General features: G+C 44.9%; 1 protein-coding gene across 1 annotated transcript in view; it reads left to right on the top strand.

Moving 5' to 3' along the window:
• The window catches only part of MYO15B (myosin XVB), a 43,693-nt gene that overhangs the window by 11,284 nt on the left and 14,962 nt on the right, over positions 1–17,447 (top strand). The window contains exons 13-37 of the mRNA XM_032199912.1: positions 77–200; positions 1,217–1,312; positions 1,913–2,044; positions 2,224–2,349; positions 2,870–2,947; positions 3,291–3,439; positions 3,558–3,603; positions 3,975–4,099; positions 4,236–4,353; positions 4,881–5,056; positions 5,561–5,654; positions 7,330–7,410; positions 9,555–9,612; positions 10,677–10,807; positions 10,912–11,007; positions 12,449–12,684; positions 12,768–12,940; positions 13,564–13,636; positions 14,082–14,288; positions 14,397–14,476; positions 14,666–14,763; positions 14,940–15,027; positions 16,563–16,673; positions 16,850–16,944; positions 17,201–17,446. Of these exons, the coding sequence (XP_032055803.1) occupies positions 77–200; positions 1,217–1,312; positions 1,913–2,044; positions 2,224–2,349; positions 2,870–2,947; positions 3,291–3,439; positions 3,558–3,603; positions 3,975–4,099; positions 4,236–4,353; positions 4,881–5,056; positions 5,561–5,654; positions 7,330–7,410; positions 9,555–9,612; positions 10,677–10,807; positions 10,912–11,007; positions 12,449–12,684; positions 12,768–12,940; positions 13,564–13,636; positions 14,082–14,288; positions 14,397–14,476; positions 14,666–14,763; positions 14,940–15,027; positions 16,563–16,673; positions 16,850–16,944; positions 17,201–17,446 (3,037 nt within the window). The remainder of the gene's footprint in view (positions 1–76; positions 201–1,216; positions 1,313–1,912; positions 2,045–2,223; positions 2,350–2,869; positions 2,948–3,290; positions 3,440–3,557; positions 3,604–3,974; positions 4,100–4,235; positions 4,354–4,880; positions 5,057–5,560; positions 5,655–7,329; positions 7,411–9,554; positions 9,613–10,676; positions 10,808–10,911; positions 11,008–12,448; positions 12,685–12,767; positions 12,941–13,563; positions 13,637–14,081; positions 14,289–14,396; positions 14,477–14,665; positions 14,764–14,939; positions 15,028–16,562; positions 16,674–16,849; positions 16,945–17,200; position 17,447) is intronic.

The raw sequence follows: 17,447 nt of genomic DNA on the forward strand, positions 1-17,447 counted from the left end.
GCTACTGTTTGTTTGTTGGTAAGATGCATCCAAGGGTGCTGTTTTTGTTCTAACTAGTTTTCCGTCTCTTGCTCAGGGACTCTATTGCCAAGACTCTGTATTACCTGCTCTTTGAGTGGCTGCTGCTGAGAATCAATGAGTGGTTGGCTCCCTGGGAATCGGACTGTGCCGTAGGCATTGTGGACATCCATGGTTTTGAGGTTGCTTTTCCTATTCTTTTGGTATTTTCTGGGTTGCAAGTACATGTGCTGATTCTCCTCAGTCACTGCCAGAGATGGGAGGAAATATGATTCCTACCTGAAAGGAAATAGTAATTGTACCATGTAACTTAGATGCCTGTGGTAAGGGGGGTACATTTTTATTACATTATTTTATTAAATTATTACATATTTGTTTGTTTGTTTGTTTTGAGGCAGTAAAGAAGAGCTCCTTCAGGACATTTAACACTTTTTTTTTTTTTTTTTTTTTTTTAATGGCCCTTGCTTTCAGTTGCCATCTGGAATAACCCATCCCATTTCTCTTATGACTATGTGGCATAGGTACAATCCTAAATTAAATAGGATTGGGTAGATTGCAAGTAGCATTGGCTTGTGAGTCCTAACTCTCCTAGGCAGTTAACAGCCTAGCCTCAAATGGTGAGAATGGTTTCTGGTGCTCCCACCATGTCAGCCTTGCATGTTTGATACTTTTCCATGAACTGGGCAGTAAGGTGCTGCGTAGATAATTCACATAACTAGCTTTAGTTCTGCCTTTCTAAAGAACGAATTGGTTCCTGCACCACTGAGCTTCTGGGAGCTTCCCAGACTTGGGGTAAACAAATAATATGCAGAGCAGGGGCTTAGAGTGACATGCATTCATCAAGGCATGTGAGCTTTATATTTAAGATTCCTGTTAAAATCTGTGTGTGGACTGATGGATTCTGAGAACAATGATGCACATGAGGCTGTGCATCTAAGAGTAGATCTCTTCTTTGTTTTCCTTCACAGCTTGTCTTACCTCTTGCTGTTCATCCTAGTCAATATTCCAGGCTGAGAGCTTGCAAACCAGACATGATATGATTGGAGTTTCCCAGGTTCATTATCACTTATTGATCAGAACAAGCTGCCTGAACCAGGGGCTCAGATCAGCACCATCTGGTGCTGTGCATTGTTTGCAGAAGACAGAGTCTCTGGGAGGGCTGTGGGTTGGAAGTGATAATGCCTTTTTGTCTTTGCAGGATCTAGGTGTGAACAGCTTAGAGCAGCTCTGCATCAATTTCGCCAATGAGCGTCTCCAGCATTTTTTTAGCCAGACTGTCATTGCCCAGGAAGAGGTAAGTGATGCTCATGCCTGCAGATGAGGGCAGCACATATGGAATGAGCTGAGCCAGCCTTGGCTGGAGACTGTCCTTTAGCGGAAAAAAAGGAAGCTGAATAAACATGTCTCTCTTAAACAGTACCCACGGGATCCTAATCCAAAGAGCTGATGACATAATAGCTGTTACTAATTCTGTAGTAAATTGAAAGAGTTTCTTAGAGCCTTGCTCCCTCTTACAGATTTTATAAGCAAGTTGTTCTGGATCAATGACTCCAGACTCCAGTGGTACTTTTAAAGCTCCTTCTGGTAGATTCATTGTAGCATTTTATTTACTATTCCACTTCCACCTGGAGGTGAAAGTGTACTTATCAGATTTGTTGCCTTTCACAGCTCACTTTATCGCTCTGTTTAGCAGAGCAGCTTTTCTCACTTAAATAAGGAAAATAATTAGTGGCTTTAAAAGACGTTTCATCAGTCAAAATCAGATAATTCTAAGCAAGTTTCTAACAGCAGTGAAACACCAGCTTCCTGAAGAATAAACCAAATCCCACCATTAACTCCCTACTTTGTTCTTGTTTTCATGGCTGGATTTGTCTGGTTGGCCTTTAACGTGTAGGAGGAATACAGCCAAGAGCAGTTAGTTTGGATTCCTGTCTCCAAGATGTACAATGAGTCATGCCTAGATGTCATTGCTGCAAAACCCCATGGCATCTTGTGTATCCTAGATGACCAAACTTCACTTACTCAGGTGAGCTCTTATCTTCTTTTGTGATCCCTCTCACAGGATGGTTCTGGCAAGGCAGTCGCACAGATTGACCAGAGACTGTTTACACAAATTATTGCATGCTTTCACCTTCCATTTAACAGTGGCTTTTCAGCTACTGAATATGTTGCAGTAGTGGGAAATGTTACTCATCTCCTTTACAGGCCACTGACCACACTTTCCTCCAGAAGTGTCATTACCATCATGGAAACAGCCCTTGGTACACCAAGCCCAAGCTGCCTTTGCCGGTCTTCACCGTGAAACACTATGCAGGCCCCGTCACCTATCGGGTGAGCCAGTGGGGGACTTGGAGCAGGTGGAGCAATAGGCCATGCTGTGGGAGTCCTGATGGAGCAGTTCTGAGTGCTGGGGATAAAGCCTTCTATTTGTAACTGCACATCCATCTAGAGCAGCCCTCTGTCAAAAATGAGGAGATTCTTGTTAGTAGAGGCAACTAAACAGCCTCTAGGTCAAAACAAAATAGGTAGTGCCCATGATTACACAATAGCCTACTTTTCTTGAGCCAGAGCCCAGAAAAAGCCAGGAAAACTGTTGCTGCTGAAAGTAAGTGAGGGAGTCAAAGCCTGTTGGACAATGTGAAGGGGAAAAGGATCAGTCCCTCCAAAAAGCAGCAGCCACTGTCTCCTCTGCTTTTGGTGGCACTAGGAACAGCAAGTCATTCTGTAGGGCTTGCTTCTTGTTCCACCTCTCCAGTTCTCTTCTCCAAAGAGAGGTGTGTGCATGGAAGGGTGTTTGCCGGTCTGTTTTCTTGGTCTGAACTGTGCATTAAATCAGGCTTTACCTCTGCAGGTCCACAAGTTTCTTAATAAAAACCGTGACCAGCTGCGTCTAGAAGTGCTGGATATCTTCTCCCAGAGCCGCCTCAAGGTATTGTAGTGGTTGAAGATGAAGGTCTCTGTTGCTGTTACCTAACAAGCCCTTCTGCTTTCATGTGAGAAACAGAAAGACCTTGGACAGGTGTTGGGGGAAACTGGAGGAAATGTGAGAGAAATTTTGTTCTACTGAAGGACACTTGGGAATTGAACAAATCTTCTTTGGCTGCAATTTATGCATTTTTTTTTATATAAGACTTACAGACTGCCAGAAAGATACAGATGTGGTTCCTGGCCCTGCAGGGGGCAAGGGAGACTAATTCCCCAGTTTTAGATGGAAGAGATTTGTTCTTTCCACATAGTGGAGGGAACTTTGGTAAATTTCTTTGTCTTTCCAGGTGGTGTCTCACATTTTCCAGAAGGCTAAAGCTGCCTACAGTCAGCAAAGGGATCTGGGGGCCAGGGGCAAAGGGCTTAAGCCCCGGGCCTCTACACTGGTGTCCAAATTCCAGGAGTCTTTGCAGGACCTCACAGCCAAGCTGAGAAGGTGAGAAGTGCTCATTCCTGTGCTGGGCTGATTGCTGTACCCAGAAATATGTGAATTCTTCTCAAGTCAGCACAGAGGAGGGGATGATGAAAGGTTCTTCCTTTCTTCTGTTTTGCAGGAGTCATACCTTCTTCATTCGGTGCATCACTCCTAATCCTAAAAAGGTAGGGCAGCATCCTGAGCTCCTTACAGAGTCCCTCAGTTCTTTGAAATCCAGTACTGTGCAGCAGCTTTCCTTTTGTGTTTGGGTTGGGACTCCTTTTCTTCATTTGATAGCTTTAAATTTTTTGTCCCCTTTCTCTGTTTTGTACTCTTCCCTGTGGCCATGTGAGCTGACCATATGCTGGGGGATAAGAAGCATGTCCAGTGTCAGCTGGACACCAAAGGTTGTGTTGGGTTTTGTGTCTCACACCCATAGAGAGATCTAACTAAGGGCAGGACAGTAGAAGGAGCCCCTTTTCTCAGCTCTCTGCCCTCTGTTTTTTCTTTCTTTGATCTCATGTTTTCCATTTTTTATTCTGTCTTACATTCACAGCTGTCAAATATCTTTGATGTGGAGTATGTCACTTGTCAGCTGCGGCATTCTGGGATACTGGAGGCCATCCACATTAAAAAGGAGGGATACCCAGTCCGTCTTCCATTCCAGAACTTCCTAGCCAGGTACAATGATATATTGGCTTGGGATTCCCAGGCCACTCAAAGCCTGGATGAACTTGTCAGCACATTGTGATTTATCCTCCTCTGAGGATTCCAGTTACAGCCCTGGCTTTCCTCATATCAGTGTCTCTTCTTCCAGGTATGGTCTCCTGGCTGGGCAAGGGCACAGCTGCTTGGAGAAGAGAGAAGTCTGTGTGGCTGTGCTGTCTCGTGTGGTGGGGAGCCCCTCAGATCTTTATCAGATTGGAGTCACAAAGGTGGTGCCTATAGAGAATCCCATCTTAATTCCACTGGCCCAGCCATTTATTCATGGGCTGTCAGTGAACACTGAGCAGCTTGGCTCTCCTGCCCAAAGAAGGGGAACATTGCATGCCTACACCTCCCTTTTGCTTTGTCTTGTCTCAAGTACGGAGGAAAAAATTTTAGCATTTCAGATAAAAAACAGGAGGGAGGCTTCAGGATGTTTTAGTAGTATGACCACCTCCTTTATCCTCCCAGCATTCTTTGGTGGAGGCCTGGGCTGCTGTTTTTCCTGCTTAGTAACCTTCATCACTCTCCAATTCCCTGCTCCTGAACTATCTTCTGCAAATACATCCACCTTTGTCATGTGGGCCTACATCTCCTGCCCTTTTCAATTAAGAGAGTGCAGTTTCCTTAGCAGGGAACCTTATGGGCAGTAGAGGCTTACTTGTAAGGAGGGAAAACAAAAACTTTTGCTATTGATTGCCTCTTAGAGAAACTGGCTGCTGTCGTTGTGGGTCAGAGACTTTTCCCTTTGCCTCAGGTCTTTCTGAAGGAGAAGGCCTGGCAGCTGCTGGAGAGACGATGGAACCAGAGGCAGAGCTGGGCCATTGTTACCCTCCAAAGGAATTTCCGATGCCTCCTCCACCGCAGGCGCTTCCGTGTCCTCCAGGAGAAAGTCACAATCATCCAGGCTCACTTCCGAGGTTATCAGGCAAGGTAAGGAGACAAGGTATAGCCCTTTATCCTTGCCTAGGATGGCAAGGTGAGGATGTGCCTGGACAGACCTCTCCTCATGTTGGCTCCCAACCTGCTCTGCAGTGGGGAATTCTGTTGGGTCAACTGTTAGTGGAATGGCTGGAGCTTAATGGTGATCAGCAGGGCTGCAGAGGCAGTTCCTGATGAGAACAGGTGTGCTGTAGGCTTTGCTGTAGGTGGAGGAGAGATTTCCCAGCGCTGAGCAGAGGTTCCATTAGAAATACAGCTGTTATCAGAACTGCTATAGTAGCCTGCTTGTGGTAGTGCTGACACTGTGATGGTTAGAGCAAAGGATGTAGAGAAAACATTTAAGGGAGAACCAGGCTTAACACACTAAGACCAAATCCTGGCTGACTGATTAGGTTGTTATATTTGGTCCATAGCCTTGAACTGAGTCCACAGTCTGCCTAAATTCTGGTGGTTTCCTTTTCATTAGCATTTTTTCCTCTTTTCAAATCCCTCTAGGAAGCGGTACAGGAGGCTGAAGAAGACTTTGGTGCAGTTTAATACCATGGTTTTAATCTCTAGACATTTCATTCAAAGGAGGAAGCACTGCCAGGTAACAACACTTCTCAGGACCGGGTATCCTGCAGGAGCTATTTCTGTCCTAGGCAGAGAGCTAGTTTTTGGGTGAGGCCAGGGCATGGCTGGCTTTAGAGACAGTTTATAGGAAATGATGCAATGAATTGGTAAAGCTGTCTTTCACTCTCTGGCTGAGATGAATATAGTCAAAGGAATAAAGTCCACAGGGACTGGAGCTTTGTTCCCTAGATGAGGTTCAGAATTGGCAAGGGTAGTATAAATGCAGCAGGTCTGTATGCCTGTGCATGTGAGCTTCTCTAGGCTGCCACACACAGGACATGAGTTTATTCCATCTGTGGCCTCCAGAGTTGCTGTTCAACTCAAACTATAAGGAGTCATTCTCTTTTTTGGTTGGCCAGCTCAGTTCTGGTGTTTCCCTGGGTGGTGACTAAAATGCAATATTTCTTCAGTCTGCCTCTTAAAGCTACCTCATGTTGAAGTCCTTGACCTTTTGGAAATCAGCTGGGCCCATAGTAGGGATGAGATTAAGATGGCAGTGATTTAAGAACATGGAAAATTGTGTACAGAAGAGAGCCTTGATAACAGTCCAGTGTGTTGAATGCATTTTGCACAAGCTGCTAAAAATAAAATAATAAAATAAAATAAAACCAAGCAATCAGGCCAATCTTATTTAGGATAGTGATTAACATCTGTGTAGCTGGCAGCTTCCCAAGGCAGGCAAGGAGGGGCCCAGTGGAGCTGGTGCCATGCTCAGCAAAGCATGGGGTGGAAGGTTAAGGCCAGTTGCTGGAAGACTGCAGAGGTGCCTTCTGCCATGCCATGCCCGGAACAGTGCGTGTTCCTTTTCCTGCCCTTTCTTACCTGGACAGGATCCAGCTTTTCTTTCCATCAGTAACCACAACAGCACAGTTACTTTGAATCTGTTTCTGTTCCTCCAGTGTTTGCTTGATGAGGTATCTGTACATGTGTTAACAACAATAAAAGGTCTCAAAGTTCACCTGCTGCAAAGTTCCTCCTTCTCCCCCAGCCCTGCCCTTTGTACTTTAGCATGCCTACTGTCTTTGGCAGCCCAGCCCTCATAACCTCCCGTCTAGTCCCTCCCAACATTATTCTGCAACAGGCAAGCAAGAGAGAGAGAGGGAGAGACTGGGACCTTCCTTTTTCACCTTGGGGTAGGAAGCAGGTGAGTGTCGAGTCTGGGGGGCAATAGTATAAGATGGGAAAGTGCAGAGCTGCAAGAGAGTTTGGCTCTTGGTACCCTTCCCGCCCCTCTAAAGGGGTCCCTCTCCACAGACAGCTTCCTCTGTCCATTTTCAGGCTGCATTACTGTAATCTTTAATGCTGGAGGAGACAGGCGAATGTTTCCGACAGCTTGTGTGTCCTTTGTCCTTGGATACATCAAATACCAGACAAGGGAGGAAAGGTGTGGGGGGGATGCTGGGCAGGTGGTGAAAGCTCCTGCTGTTGGATTGTTTTGTGTAGAGCAAGTGGTGCTAAAGCAAAGCTATAGGCTTTGCCCTGGCATCCCCTTTTCATATACCATATTGAATCCAAGGAAGGCTCTGCAGCCTTTCTGTCATTTTGTCTGCTGGAGCAAGACACCAGCTCCTGTCCAACTGCAGAGTCTGCCCCCAGAAGTAGCTGGAAGTGATTTCATATATGTCTTCTTTTCTCCCCCTTCCATATTCTAGCAGCAAGAGTTAGAGGAAGGAAAGCAGAGGAGGAGATCCCTGGCCAGTGGTGGCAGGGAGAACAGTCTCAGCCAAGGAATGGTAAGTTGTCAAACAGTTTGTGGGAGTCTGAGATAAAACAAGCCAGCCTCTCAGGGTATTCCCCCTCCTCTATGCTTCCTCAGCCCAGAGTACCTTAGAGTACATATATCATGGTGGAACAAGCTCTGGAAATATTCTTGGACTAAGCTCTGGAAATATTCTTGAGGGTTGTAGATTCTGCATAAAAATGTGCAGAATTGGGACATCCGAATGATTTAGCATCCTCTAGGAACCTTTCTTTCTGATGTGCCAGACTGAGGCCCTTGGTGTTTTTCTAATCTCACAAATCACTAAGGAAGGGAAGTGAGTGGGCTAATAAATTATGATTTAATTCTGTTCTCAGATCATGCTTGTATTTACAGTAAGACCCATTTCACTTCAACTCAGTTCAGGGAGCTGGGAGAGCTCAGCAGTTTGCAGGAACACGTAGGCTGGAGGTGACAGAAACTTGATGCTGTTGAAATCAGGTCAAGAACAAGAACATGCTTGATATCTGGTGCTACATTTTCCACCAGGCATTTTAAGACTTTTCCTCAAAGCCTGGTCCCAGTTTGGGATTTTCTTTCCTATTTATTAATACCAAGGTCTCTTGGGAATCCAGGAGTTTCACTTCAGGCTTCCTTGTTTGCTTCCACCCTTTTTGTTATTCTCTTACTGTTGTGTTTGAGACAATACCACATTAGGGTTGCCCCTGGGTTGGGATTCAGTTTGAAATTGTTGCAGTGATTTTTATTAGTGCTTTTGGTTCTAGACTGGCTTGATAATGCAGACAGCTGCTCTGAAAGGTTTGCTTGGGAGCAGTAAAACATCTGGAGAGTATGTGAAGCCTACGCATATGCTGGAAACCTTGCAGCAGGGATACAGTTAAGCCTGCTATAAAGAGCCTTTAACTGTGTAACTATCTCATTAGGTCAGCATTTTCCAATTTCTGGCCATAATCAAGCATCTCTAAGGTCGTGAGGCAGAGTACTGTATTTGTTTGCAGCATTGGATCGAATCTTTGGAGCTGTGAGGAAGAGAATTTTTGGTAATCCTGTTCTGTTGTGATGGGTAGGAATGAGGCAGTTCTGCACAAATGTATTTATGGAAAATGTTCTAGAGGAAGGTAGTTACTAAATGCTTTATGGCAATATAACTGCGTAGTGTACAGGGTGTTTAACCTGTATCAATTGCTATAAAGGAACACTGCTAACCGATGTCATTATTTGCATGTTTAGACTGAACATACATTCACTGTGATGAGCATAGCAAGGAAAGTCATTTCAACATCAGCCACAGTTTGGCATGGAATTGTTAGCAACAACAACAGGAGTATATAGCACTGGGTACTCTTAAAATATCATCTGCTTCCTCAGATGAGGATCCAGGAGTGTGAGATTTCTCAGCCTGCTACCTGAACACACCACTGAAAAGCTAGTTTTTAAGTCAAGCGTCTTATCAGGAGCAAAATCAAACAGATAAAAAAGCTGTGACTCTGTCTTTGCTGAGGGGTTATGTGAAGAGAGATGGCAGAATAGTATGCTGGTGAGTAGAGGCTTTACTATGCAGATGTTAAACAAGAACAACAGAATACGCTTTATTCTCTAAGATACTCACCTGAATTATCCCAGTACAGATCTGAACGTCCTTAGAAATCTCCAAAATAGCAATGTGCATCAGAGATCAAGATCAGCTATCTTCTTATTTGTGCTGTAGAGCTCTTGGATACTGAAAAATAATAGTTAAAAAAAAAAAAAAAAAGAGGAAAAAAAAAAAAAGAGAAAGGAGCAGGTGAAAATGGTTCCTTACCCTTAAAACACAATCTCTTCTGTGCAATATGACAAACTTGTTAGTAATGAGAAATGAGTCAAAGAAAGCCAAATTTCCTGTCTCTGCCCCCTGTGGCAGTGACTTTTGTCAGGAATTAGTCACCTTTCCCTCCTGTGCTGACCCATGCCATGTACCTGTGTTAATATGCTACTCCCTTATTTTGTAATGTTTCTGAATATTGTATATGCTGAAATGACTGTTCCTGTTCAGGAGGTCGATCCTTGTTCCAACCAGCTGTTCAGAGGCAGCTTCACCCAGTTTGAGCAGAATAGCTCAGGGTTTATGGCGTTTCACTTCTGCTACCCCAGTGGTTGACTTGCTCACTCTCCCCACAGGATGTTGGACTTCTGGAGATCCCTGCAGAGCTTGCTGCTCTGCTACAGGTAGCTGAAGGTGAGAAATCCTCTCTTTTCCTGCACTGTTTTATTTCATTGTTTATTTCCTTGTTTCCCAGCAATGTTTTATGTATGTGCATTTTCTACCTGCTGTCTGTCACCTGGGTTGTATTTGATTTATTATCATTGCAGTGTAAATATGATAAAGACAAAAGGTATTGCGTGTGTTTTTTCCCAAGATGGCAGAGTGGAAAAGTGACTTGGGCCAGTGGGCAGCATACCAGATTAAAATTCAGTATCTTTGTTATCTTTTCAGCTCTGTCGATGAACTTTGCTGATGTAACTGGTGACAATGATGTTACAAAACTTTTTGATCAAAGCTGTGTGACAGCAAAAATGTTTAATGAACCCAGGTTTCTTGCAGAGCTGGATATCTGGGGTGTGAGATCTCAAACCCATCTGTCTTCTTCTTCAAAATCCTTAAAGAAATTAAAGGTTAAGAAGTCAAAACTAGAATTCTGGCACTTTCAAAGAAACATGTATTTTTTTAATTGAAAATCACTTCTTCAGAAGTTCAGTTTTTTTAAAAATTAGAATGGGTTTAAATTAGAAATGGGTTTAAACAATGTAACAACTTAAAGGGAATGCTTTGCTTGGGATAGAAAGGTTGTTTTGCTTTTTTTTTTTCCTTCCAAATATCACTAATAACTTCCCAAGCTGTTTACCTCATCTTGAACAATGTTATATTCATTTCTGTTTCCTCTGTAACTCTTTGTACAATGTGTATGTTTAATTTGCAGATGGGTTGAGGTAAGATTTACCTCCTTGTTATGTTGGTATAGCATCTAACAAAATGACAGCAATATCTTGGCCACCTGTGTAATCCAATAAAAGGTATAATCAAGCAGAAGAGTCTTGTGAATTGGAGCAGACTGTGCATTGCACGCCAGATGTATTCTGGCTGCCTTTCTGACTGCTATAACACAAGGCCAGGTTGGATGAGGCCCTGGGCAACTTGATCTAGTGGGTGGCATCCCTGCCATGGGGGTTGTAACTAGATGATCTTTAAGGTCCCGTCCAACTGAAGTCGTTCTGTGATTCTAAGACCTCTTTCTCTTGCAGGTCAATATAGAGCACAGGCCAACCAGATAACTGAGGCATTACCTCCAGAAGTCAAGACCAAAGATGACTTCTCCCTCCCATCCTCCATTAACAGCTACCCTTTCTCCTCCTTCATTAAGTCACACTTCCAGGTGGGAACTCTCTTTATTTCTCTTCATTGCTTCCCTCCTGGGGAAACGTGCTATTCTAGTGATACCAGCCACAAACTGCATGTTTCTATCCTTTTTCTTTTTAGAATACAGACTTCCCTGCCCCTGGCCATCCCCTGCATTACCCCTTAACCCGTTTGGAAGCTGAATACCAGGAGAGTGCACTTGAGATCAACAAACTGGTAAGAGATGTCTTCCTTGACCAGGGCCTAGAAGAACAGGTGTGCATAAGACAATTCTTTGCTGCCTTTCTGCAACAAGATGCTTACAATATGTGGTGTGTGAAGAGAGCAGAGTAAATTGCTGCTCCTTCAAAGTATTGGAACAGCCTGACAGACGTCACATGAGGTGGTATCTCAGACATACAGTTAAGTTAGTATGTGATAGGGGGACAGTGAATTATTGTATAAAGTCTGGAACAAGGCAGGGACTTTGTCATCAAGAAAACTACACCTGGAACCACACCTTAATTCTGTAGTGTTTGCATAAGGAGGATAGTGTTACCACCTCTTCCCTGTGGATGCAAAACGCATTTCTTAAAGGTGTGATGTTTAGTCTAAGAAAACAGAATGAAACTGCAGATGATTTCTAAGCAAATGCATTAACCTTTTTGAGAATTGCATGTTATTAAAATAAGCCCATTAGGAAATGTAATACCTAAAACCAGTGCCTTTTTTTGTCCTAATGATCTCAGTTGAAGAAGAATATAAGCTTCAATATCTTGTGGATAGGTTGTGTTTGAGCAGATGATTATTATTTTTCCTCAAGATCACATGATTTTTTCTCTCAATTGCTAATCAAAAAAAATAGTTATTTCTTTGGCAAAAACTGTAATACATAGGGATTTACTACAAAGAATTCCATGAGAACTAAGCAATCTCCATCTCCTGGTTTTCTCAGTTGAGTGTCTGTCATGCATACTACCACTAACCATTTTAAGGCGTTCTCTGAGGGAAAAAATATCCTCTCCAAAGCTGTCCATAGCAAATTTTAGAAAAAAAAATATAAAAAAAATCTAGCGACATACTACACTGTAGAGGATGAAAGAAAAAAAAAGCATGTAAAATGGTGATATGCATAGCTAAGAAGCTGAATCATTGCTTAAGTGTAATGTGGTTGAGCGTAATACATCTCATACTACTTGTTTTACTGTTAACCACACCAAAGTCTGCTTAACATTCAGCAGTTAGTGTTTCCTCATGTCTAGCTGCCTGAGCTTTTCATGACTATCAGCTGAGCATCAATTTATTTTACATATTTTTACATCTCGGCAGCTGTGGTCTCAGATACTACAACAAATAGCCTGTAGTAAGTTGCTAGCAAGTTTGAGCTCTGGTGCTCAAAGAAGGAGAAATATTTTGCCCAAGAACAAATTCTGAGTCAGAAGACCAACGTAAAGAACAAACTGAAGAAGACTTTTAGTCAGGGTTCTGTCCCTATGAGCACTGCCTCCCAAATTCCTCAGAGCTTAGGTGGTGCACAAAGCATGAGAAAATGTGCAGATCTGAGAGCTCTTAGGCTCACAAGCACCCTGGTGTTTACAGTTCAGGTTGTCACTTTGCAACACAATTCAGGCCAGAAGGTTGCAGTTAAAGCGCTCTCTTTCTCCCTGAATGCTTCTAGATTTTACGGTTCATTGGTGACCAGAATCTTGACGGCTGGCAGGAAGTAGTTCTGGGCAACTACATTGCTAGGAAAGGTTTGGATAACGTGGCTCTGCGCAATGAAATCTTCAGTCAAGTGGTCACCCAGACATGGAAGAACCCAGATGTGGAGCACAGCCAGCGAGCCTGGGTCCTGATGGCGACTTTACTGAGCTCCTTTGCCCCTTCACCAGCACTGGAGAAGCCGTTGCTGAAGTAAGGAGGAGAAAGAGCTAGCTACACTTTCATTAAGATTAAGAAAAATGAGCAACATGCTAAAGGCAGTTTTCTTTTCCTAGATTTGTGTCAGATCATGGCATGGATGGCTTCAATGCTGTTTGCCAGCGTAAGATCTTGACAGCAGCACAGCACACAGACTCTGCATTCTCCCGAGTCTACCCTCCCACTCAGCTGGAGTGGACTGCGAACCAGAGGAAAGGGAAAATGGTGCTGGATGTTCATACCTTTAATGGTAACTCGTGCTTCTAGTCCCTAAGGACTTTTCCAGTGCAAAAACCAGCATTCAGAGGATGCTTCCCGCAGCTTAGTGGAGAGTGATCAGACTGACTGCTTCTGGCTGGTGCAACAGTGGGGGATAGAAGCATCTGAATCCAGAGCCCAAACTCCAAAGTCTGATTCTGATGAGCTCAGACCTGCTACTCAGGCTGAAGGATAAGATTCTTCTGGGTTTGGGCCCATTTCAACAGAGGGCTGTCCTGGTTCTGCATTTCTCTGTTTAGTTTTCCTGTTACCCATTACTGCATAGCTCATGCAAACCATGGTACTGCCTTTGTCACAGTGACTTTCTGAACCTTTCTTCCTTCTCAAATATTGGCTTATGCTGCCCCATGAGTGCATAGAACCTGTGTGAATCAGATGCAGATCATCCGTGCTCTGGCACCTTGGTCAGTGGGGTGGGGGCCCAAACGAACCAGGACACTGCAAGGACTTTCAGCTGTCAGTCTGAAAGTGCTTTGAGATGTGCCATCCAGCTGGGCTTTCCAGCTGGGCTCTGCCTGTGCCCGGCAGAGCTTTGGTGGTGTTTTGGGTCTTGCCGGGAGGCTGTGTGTACTGACTCTTTGTTTTATGTGCTAGAGGAGAAGTTCTCAGCTGAGGTGGAGTCCTGGATGACCGGAGAGCAGTTTGCAGGCTGTCTCCTAAGTGCAAGGTACTGCCAGAGGATAAGAGATCTGGGGATGTGCAAGAGGCTATCGCTGGTTTTCGAGTTAAGATCAATTGGGGCTGCAGCCTGGAATTTTATATAGTCAGATGTGGAATAGCCACTCCTTACCCACTCCAGCTCATGGTCTTTCCCTATCCCCTTCCATCTGTGTACATGAACTGTGGGCCTCTTTAGGTACACACAAATCAGTGGTGTGATCCGTCAGAGCAGCTTCAGAGAAAAGATTAAAAGAAAAAAAAAAAAGACAAATACTGATTCATATATTTTCCTGACCCTGGGCACTTAATCATTGATTCACACCGTAAAGCTTAAGGACTTAAGATGCCAGGACAGACAAGGCAGGACAAAACTGAATGCAGTGTTTTCCTTCTTCTCTTTCCTCCTGTGTATCCTGACATCTTTTTTTTCTCTTTCTTTTCCCTGTTACCAGGGGCTGTGATAAGAAGTCTCGAGGCTGGTCTATCTCCATGTTTACTGGCAACATGTGGCAGGACTTGCTGGGCTGTGACTTTGTGCTGGACCTCATCGGAGAGATGGAAGATGTCAGCAACCCCAGCAGCCCCTCTCAGTCTTCAGGTGGATACCCAATCACACCTGAAAGGGACAGAAACTTCTTCCTGAACTCTGCCATGGATCCGTGAGTCACCTTGTCCTCCTGCCCCAAAGCGTCTGTCCCTGTCATCCAGTGTCCTATCTCTGTCTCATCATGCTGTGCTTTCCTTATCTTATCTTTTCCCTTCAACAGGATTCCCCCTGCTCCAGGTATCCAGGCCCCTACCTTTCCACCACCAAGCCTGCCTCCAGAGTTCAGCAATGCCCATCGAGGTGAGCTCTTGCTCGGGACTGTGAACAGCACTGATAAGATGTGCCCCAGCCAGGACATCAGAGCAGAGGGGAGACTCGTCTTGATGTAGAACAAAGGAGGGCTCCGCTCCAAAATATGACTGTCTATTAGGGTCTGGAGATGGGCATGTTCCTTACCTGCCTTATAACCTGACTCCACTCCACTTGTAGATTCAAGATTCAGAGATGGCCGGGGGGAACCCGTAGGCTTGGATCACTATGTGGATGACCTCTTCAGCACTGTACTTCATCAAGGCCCTAGAGTTCCAGTAAGTCCTTTGATGTTCCCCCTGACTTCTTCTTTGCAGCTCTTCTCTCCCTGTGACTCCTTCAAGTGTACCCCTGTCTATTCACTCTGCTTTTGCTCAGAGATGCCTTTGGATGGCTATCCCACTGTGAAGTCCATCTGCCTGAGCTCAGATAAAGCTGTTTTTTCTTGATGCAGGATTTGGAGAACAGGGAGAGTCTGACTGGACGCATGAAGGGAGGTGGGAAGATTGGACCCACACAGAGAGGAATGTTTCCTTCTACAGGTCTGTAAGGGGATGTAGACAGCTGAAAACAACTGCAGTGGTTCATAAGCTTCAATGAGCAAAAGCCAAGGAGCCCCTCAAATGCTAATTGCTTTCTGGGCTCAGCTGATTCACAAAGAGCATTTGACTTTAGCCTAAGTCATCAGAAGTTGCACTTGTTCCCAGGTGCTGGGAGACAGATGCTTTGGGGAAGGTGCTAGGTAAAGTTATCACCTTTGTTCTGCTTTTAATTTCTCCCCCAAGTTGGTCTAGGGGTCAAGGCAGTAGATAGCTTGCTTCTGACCCAGGCCATCTCCTCCCTAGTGTACAGCACTCACAAGTTGTGTATTCACTTTCTATTCACCTTGTGCTTTCCCAAAATAATTGCTGCCTTTTTCAAAGGAAGGGTTTTCATTTTGATTTTTTTTAATTGCTTCTTTTCAGAATTTCCCATCATCTCTAGCTATTCCATGGGTTAGTAAGTCTGAACTCTGTAGAGGTTCTGGTTTATGTGTTTGGTTTCCTTACTTTTCTTTATCTGTACGGAGCCCAAGACTTGGCTATTCTCAGCAGGGTGGGGATCCCAGGCTATCTGTGGCGAACAGTCAGACTTGTTAGTGTCACTGATAAGCACCAACCTGGATTGTAGTACTTGACTCTTCACCAAAATCATGCTAAATGTCACCCCAGGGAGGAACAGATAAGGTCAGCATATAAAAGAGTATTAGGAGTTAGTATTAAAAGTTAGTGTTAAGAGAAAAATAAAAAAAAAAAAAGAGGAAAAAAGAGCAGAGGGTGGAGAGGAGAGTAAGAAGGAGTTGGAAACCTGGAAGGAGGCAGTTAGTGGGCTGTGCTCCTTCTCCACCAATACAGGGATGCTTTCTTGGTAAGCTCTTCACCCTTTGGCAAGGAATACTGGGGATAGCGTTTTATTAGCGCTGTTATTGTATATTAGTGCTATTGCAGTAAGTGTGTTTGTCAGTGGCAATTCCAAATCTGCCATGTCTGTCACCTTATTAAATACATTCAATTTTGTGAAACTGTCTCAGTGAAAGTCCTTGTCAGGGCTCTGAAACACGCAAATGTTCGACTCTCTGGTAAGCCCCCTTTAATGAGACACTATCTCAGTGATAGCTGAGGCTTTGGGATGGTTTCAGGAGCTCTGCATACTTGGCAGCTACTTGCTGCAAAGAGACCCACATGGATTTGGCAGTCCCAGAGATTTTTGCCCATCTTTCAAGAGAAACCCTTCTCTGTAATCATACACAGGCATAAGGTAGTCAGGAAGAACGTGGTGTCCTAAGCAAGACTGCAGTAGCAGGGTCTGCATCCTGCTAAGTCTAGCAGGCCACACATTTCTCTTTGGTTTCCTCTGTCCACCTGACTTTTGTGGTGTATCCTGCTGTGTATAAAGAGAGAAAGCATTTGCATGTCCCTGTGGTTGGTGCATGCCAAGAGAACCAGAAGTACGCAGCCTATGTGACGTGTTCTGTGGGACTGATCTTCCTGATCTGTGATTCCCTGAAAGTCCTGTACGTGTGGCCTTTTGCCTCTAGGCTTCCCCGGAATGATGCAAACACCAGCTTACCAGCCCATGCCTTCGATGATGGGGATGCCAGCTGCCATGCCCATGATGCCAGGGGCAGGTGGGATTGCACCTATGCCAGGTAATAACTCAGAGCTTCAGTAACTGTACAGGGAAAGGGGATGAAAGGGTGGGCATCCTAACGGAGCCTGAGCATCGGAATATCAGGCTGAATGCACAGTGAGCTCTCAGCTCTGGGCTGCTGCTCAGGCAGCGTGGGGAATGATTGCCTGAGGGTGTTGTATGTGTCTTCTGCAGCCATGGTTGTGCCCCAGCCTGTGATGCCAGCTGTAGATCCCAATCAGTTAGCAGCACAACAGCAAGCCTTTATCAACCAACAAGCCATGCTCATGGTGAGTAGAAGGGACTGGTTGGAGAGGTCCCAGAATGGGGGAAGGAGAATGCACGGGGGTATGTGCTGTGAGGAGCCTACCATGCTCCCCTTCTGCCTTAGGCCTGCTCTGTTAGGCTCTGAGCTTATGTGCTGGGGTTAGGTATATAAAGTCAGGGTTAAATAAGACTGCAAACCTGGAAATAACCCTTTTTGCCTGATTGTGTACATGAGGACACTGAGACACCATAGGGTGAGTAAAAAATTCCTTCTTCCAGGCCCAGCAGATGACCCTTCAAGCCATGACCCTTTCTCAGCAACAGCAGCAGCAACAGCAGCAGCAACAGCAGCGGCGGCAACAGTCTCATGAGAGCTCGAGGCCAAGAAGCTCAAGTCCACCACGAGCCCAGGCCCCAGACACTCTCCCCAAACCCAAGTCATCTCCCAGCAGCCAGAGTGCTACACCACCACCACCACCACCACCACCACCAAAGGCTCCAGAACCACCAGCTCAGGCAGAAGTGG

This window comes from Aythya fuligula, chromosome 18, assembly GCF_009819795.1.
Source record: "Aythya fuligula isolate bAytFul2 chromosome 18, bAytFul2.pri, whole genome shotgun sequence".
NCBI classification, from domain to species: domain Eukaryota; kingdom Metazoa; phylum Chordata; class Aves; order Anseriformes; family Anatidae; genus Aythya; species Aythya fuligula.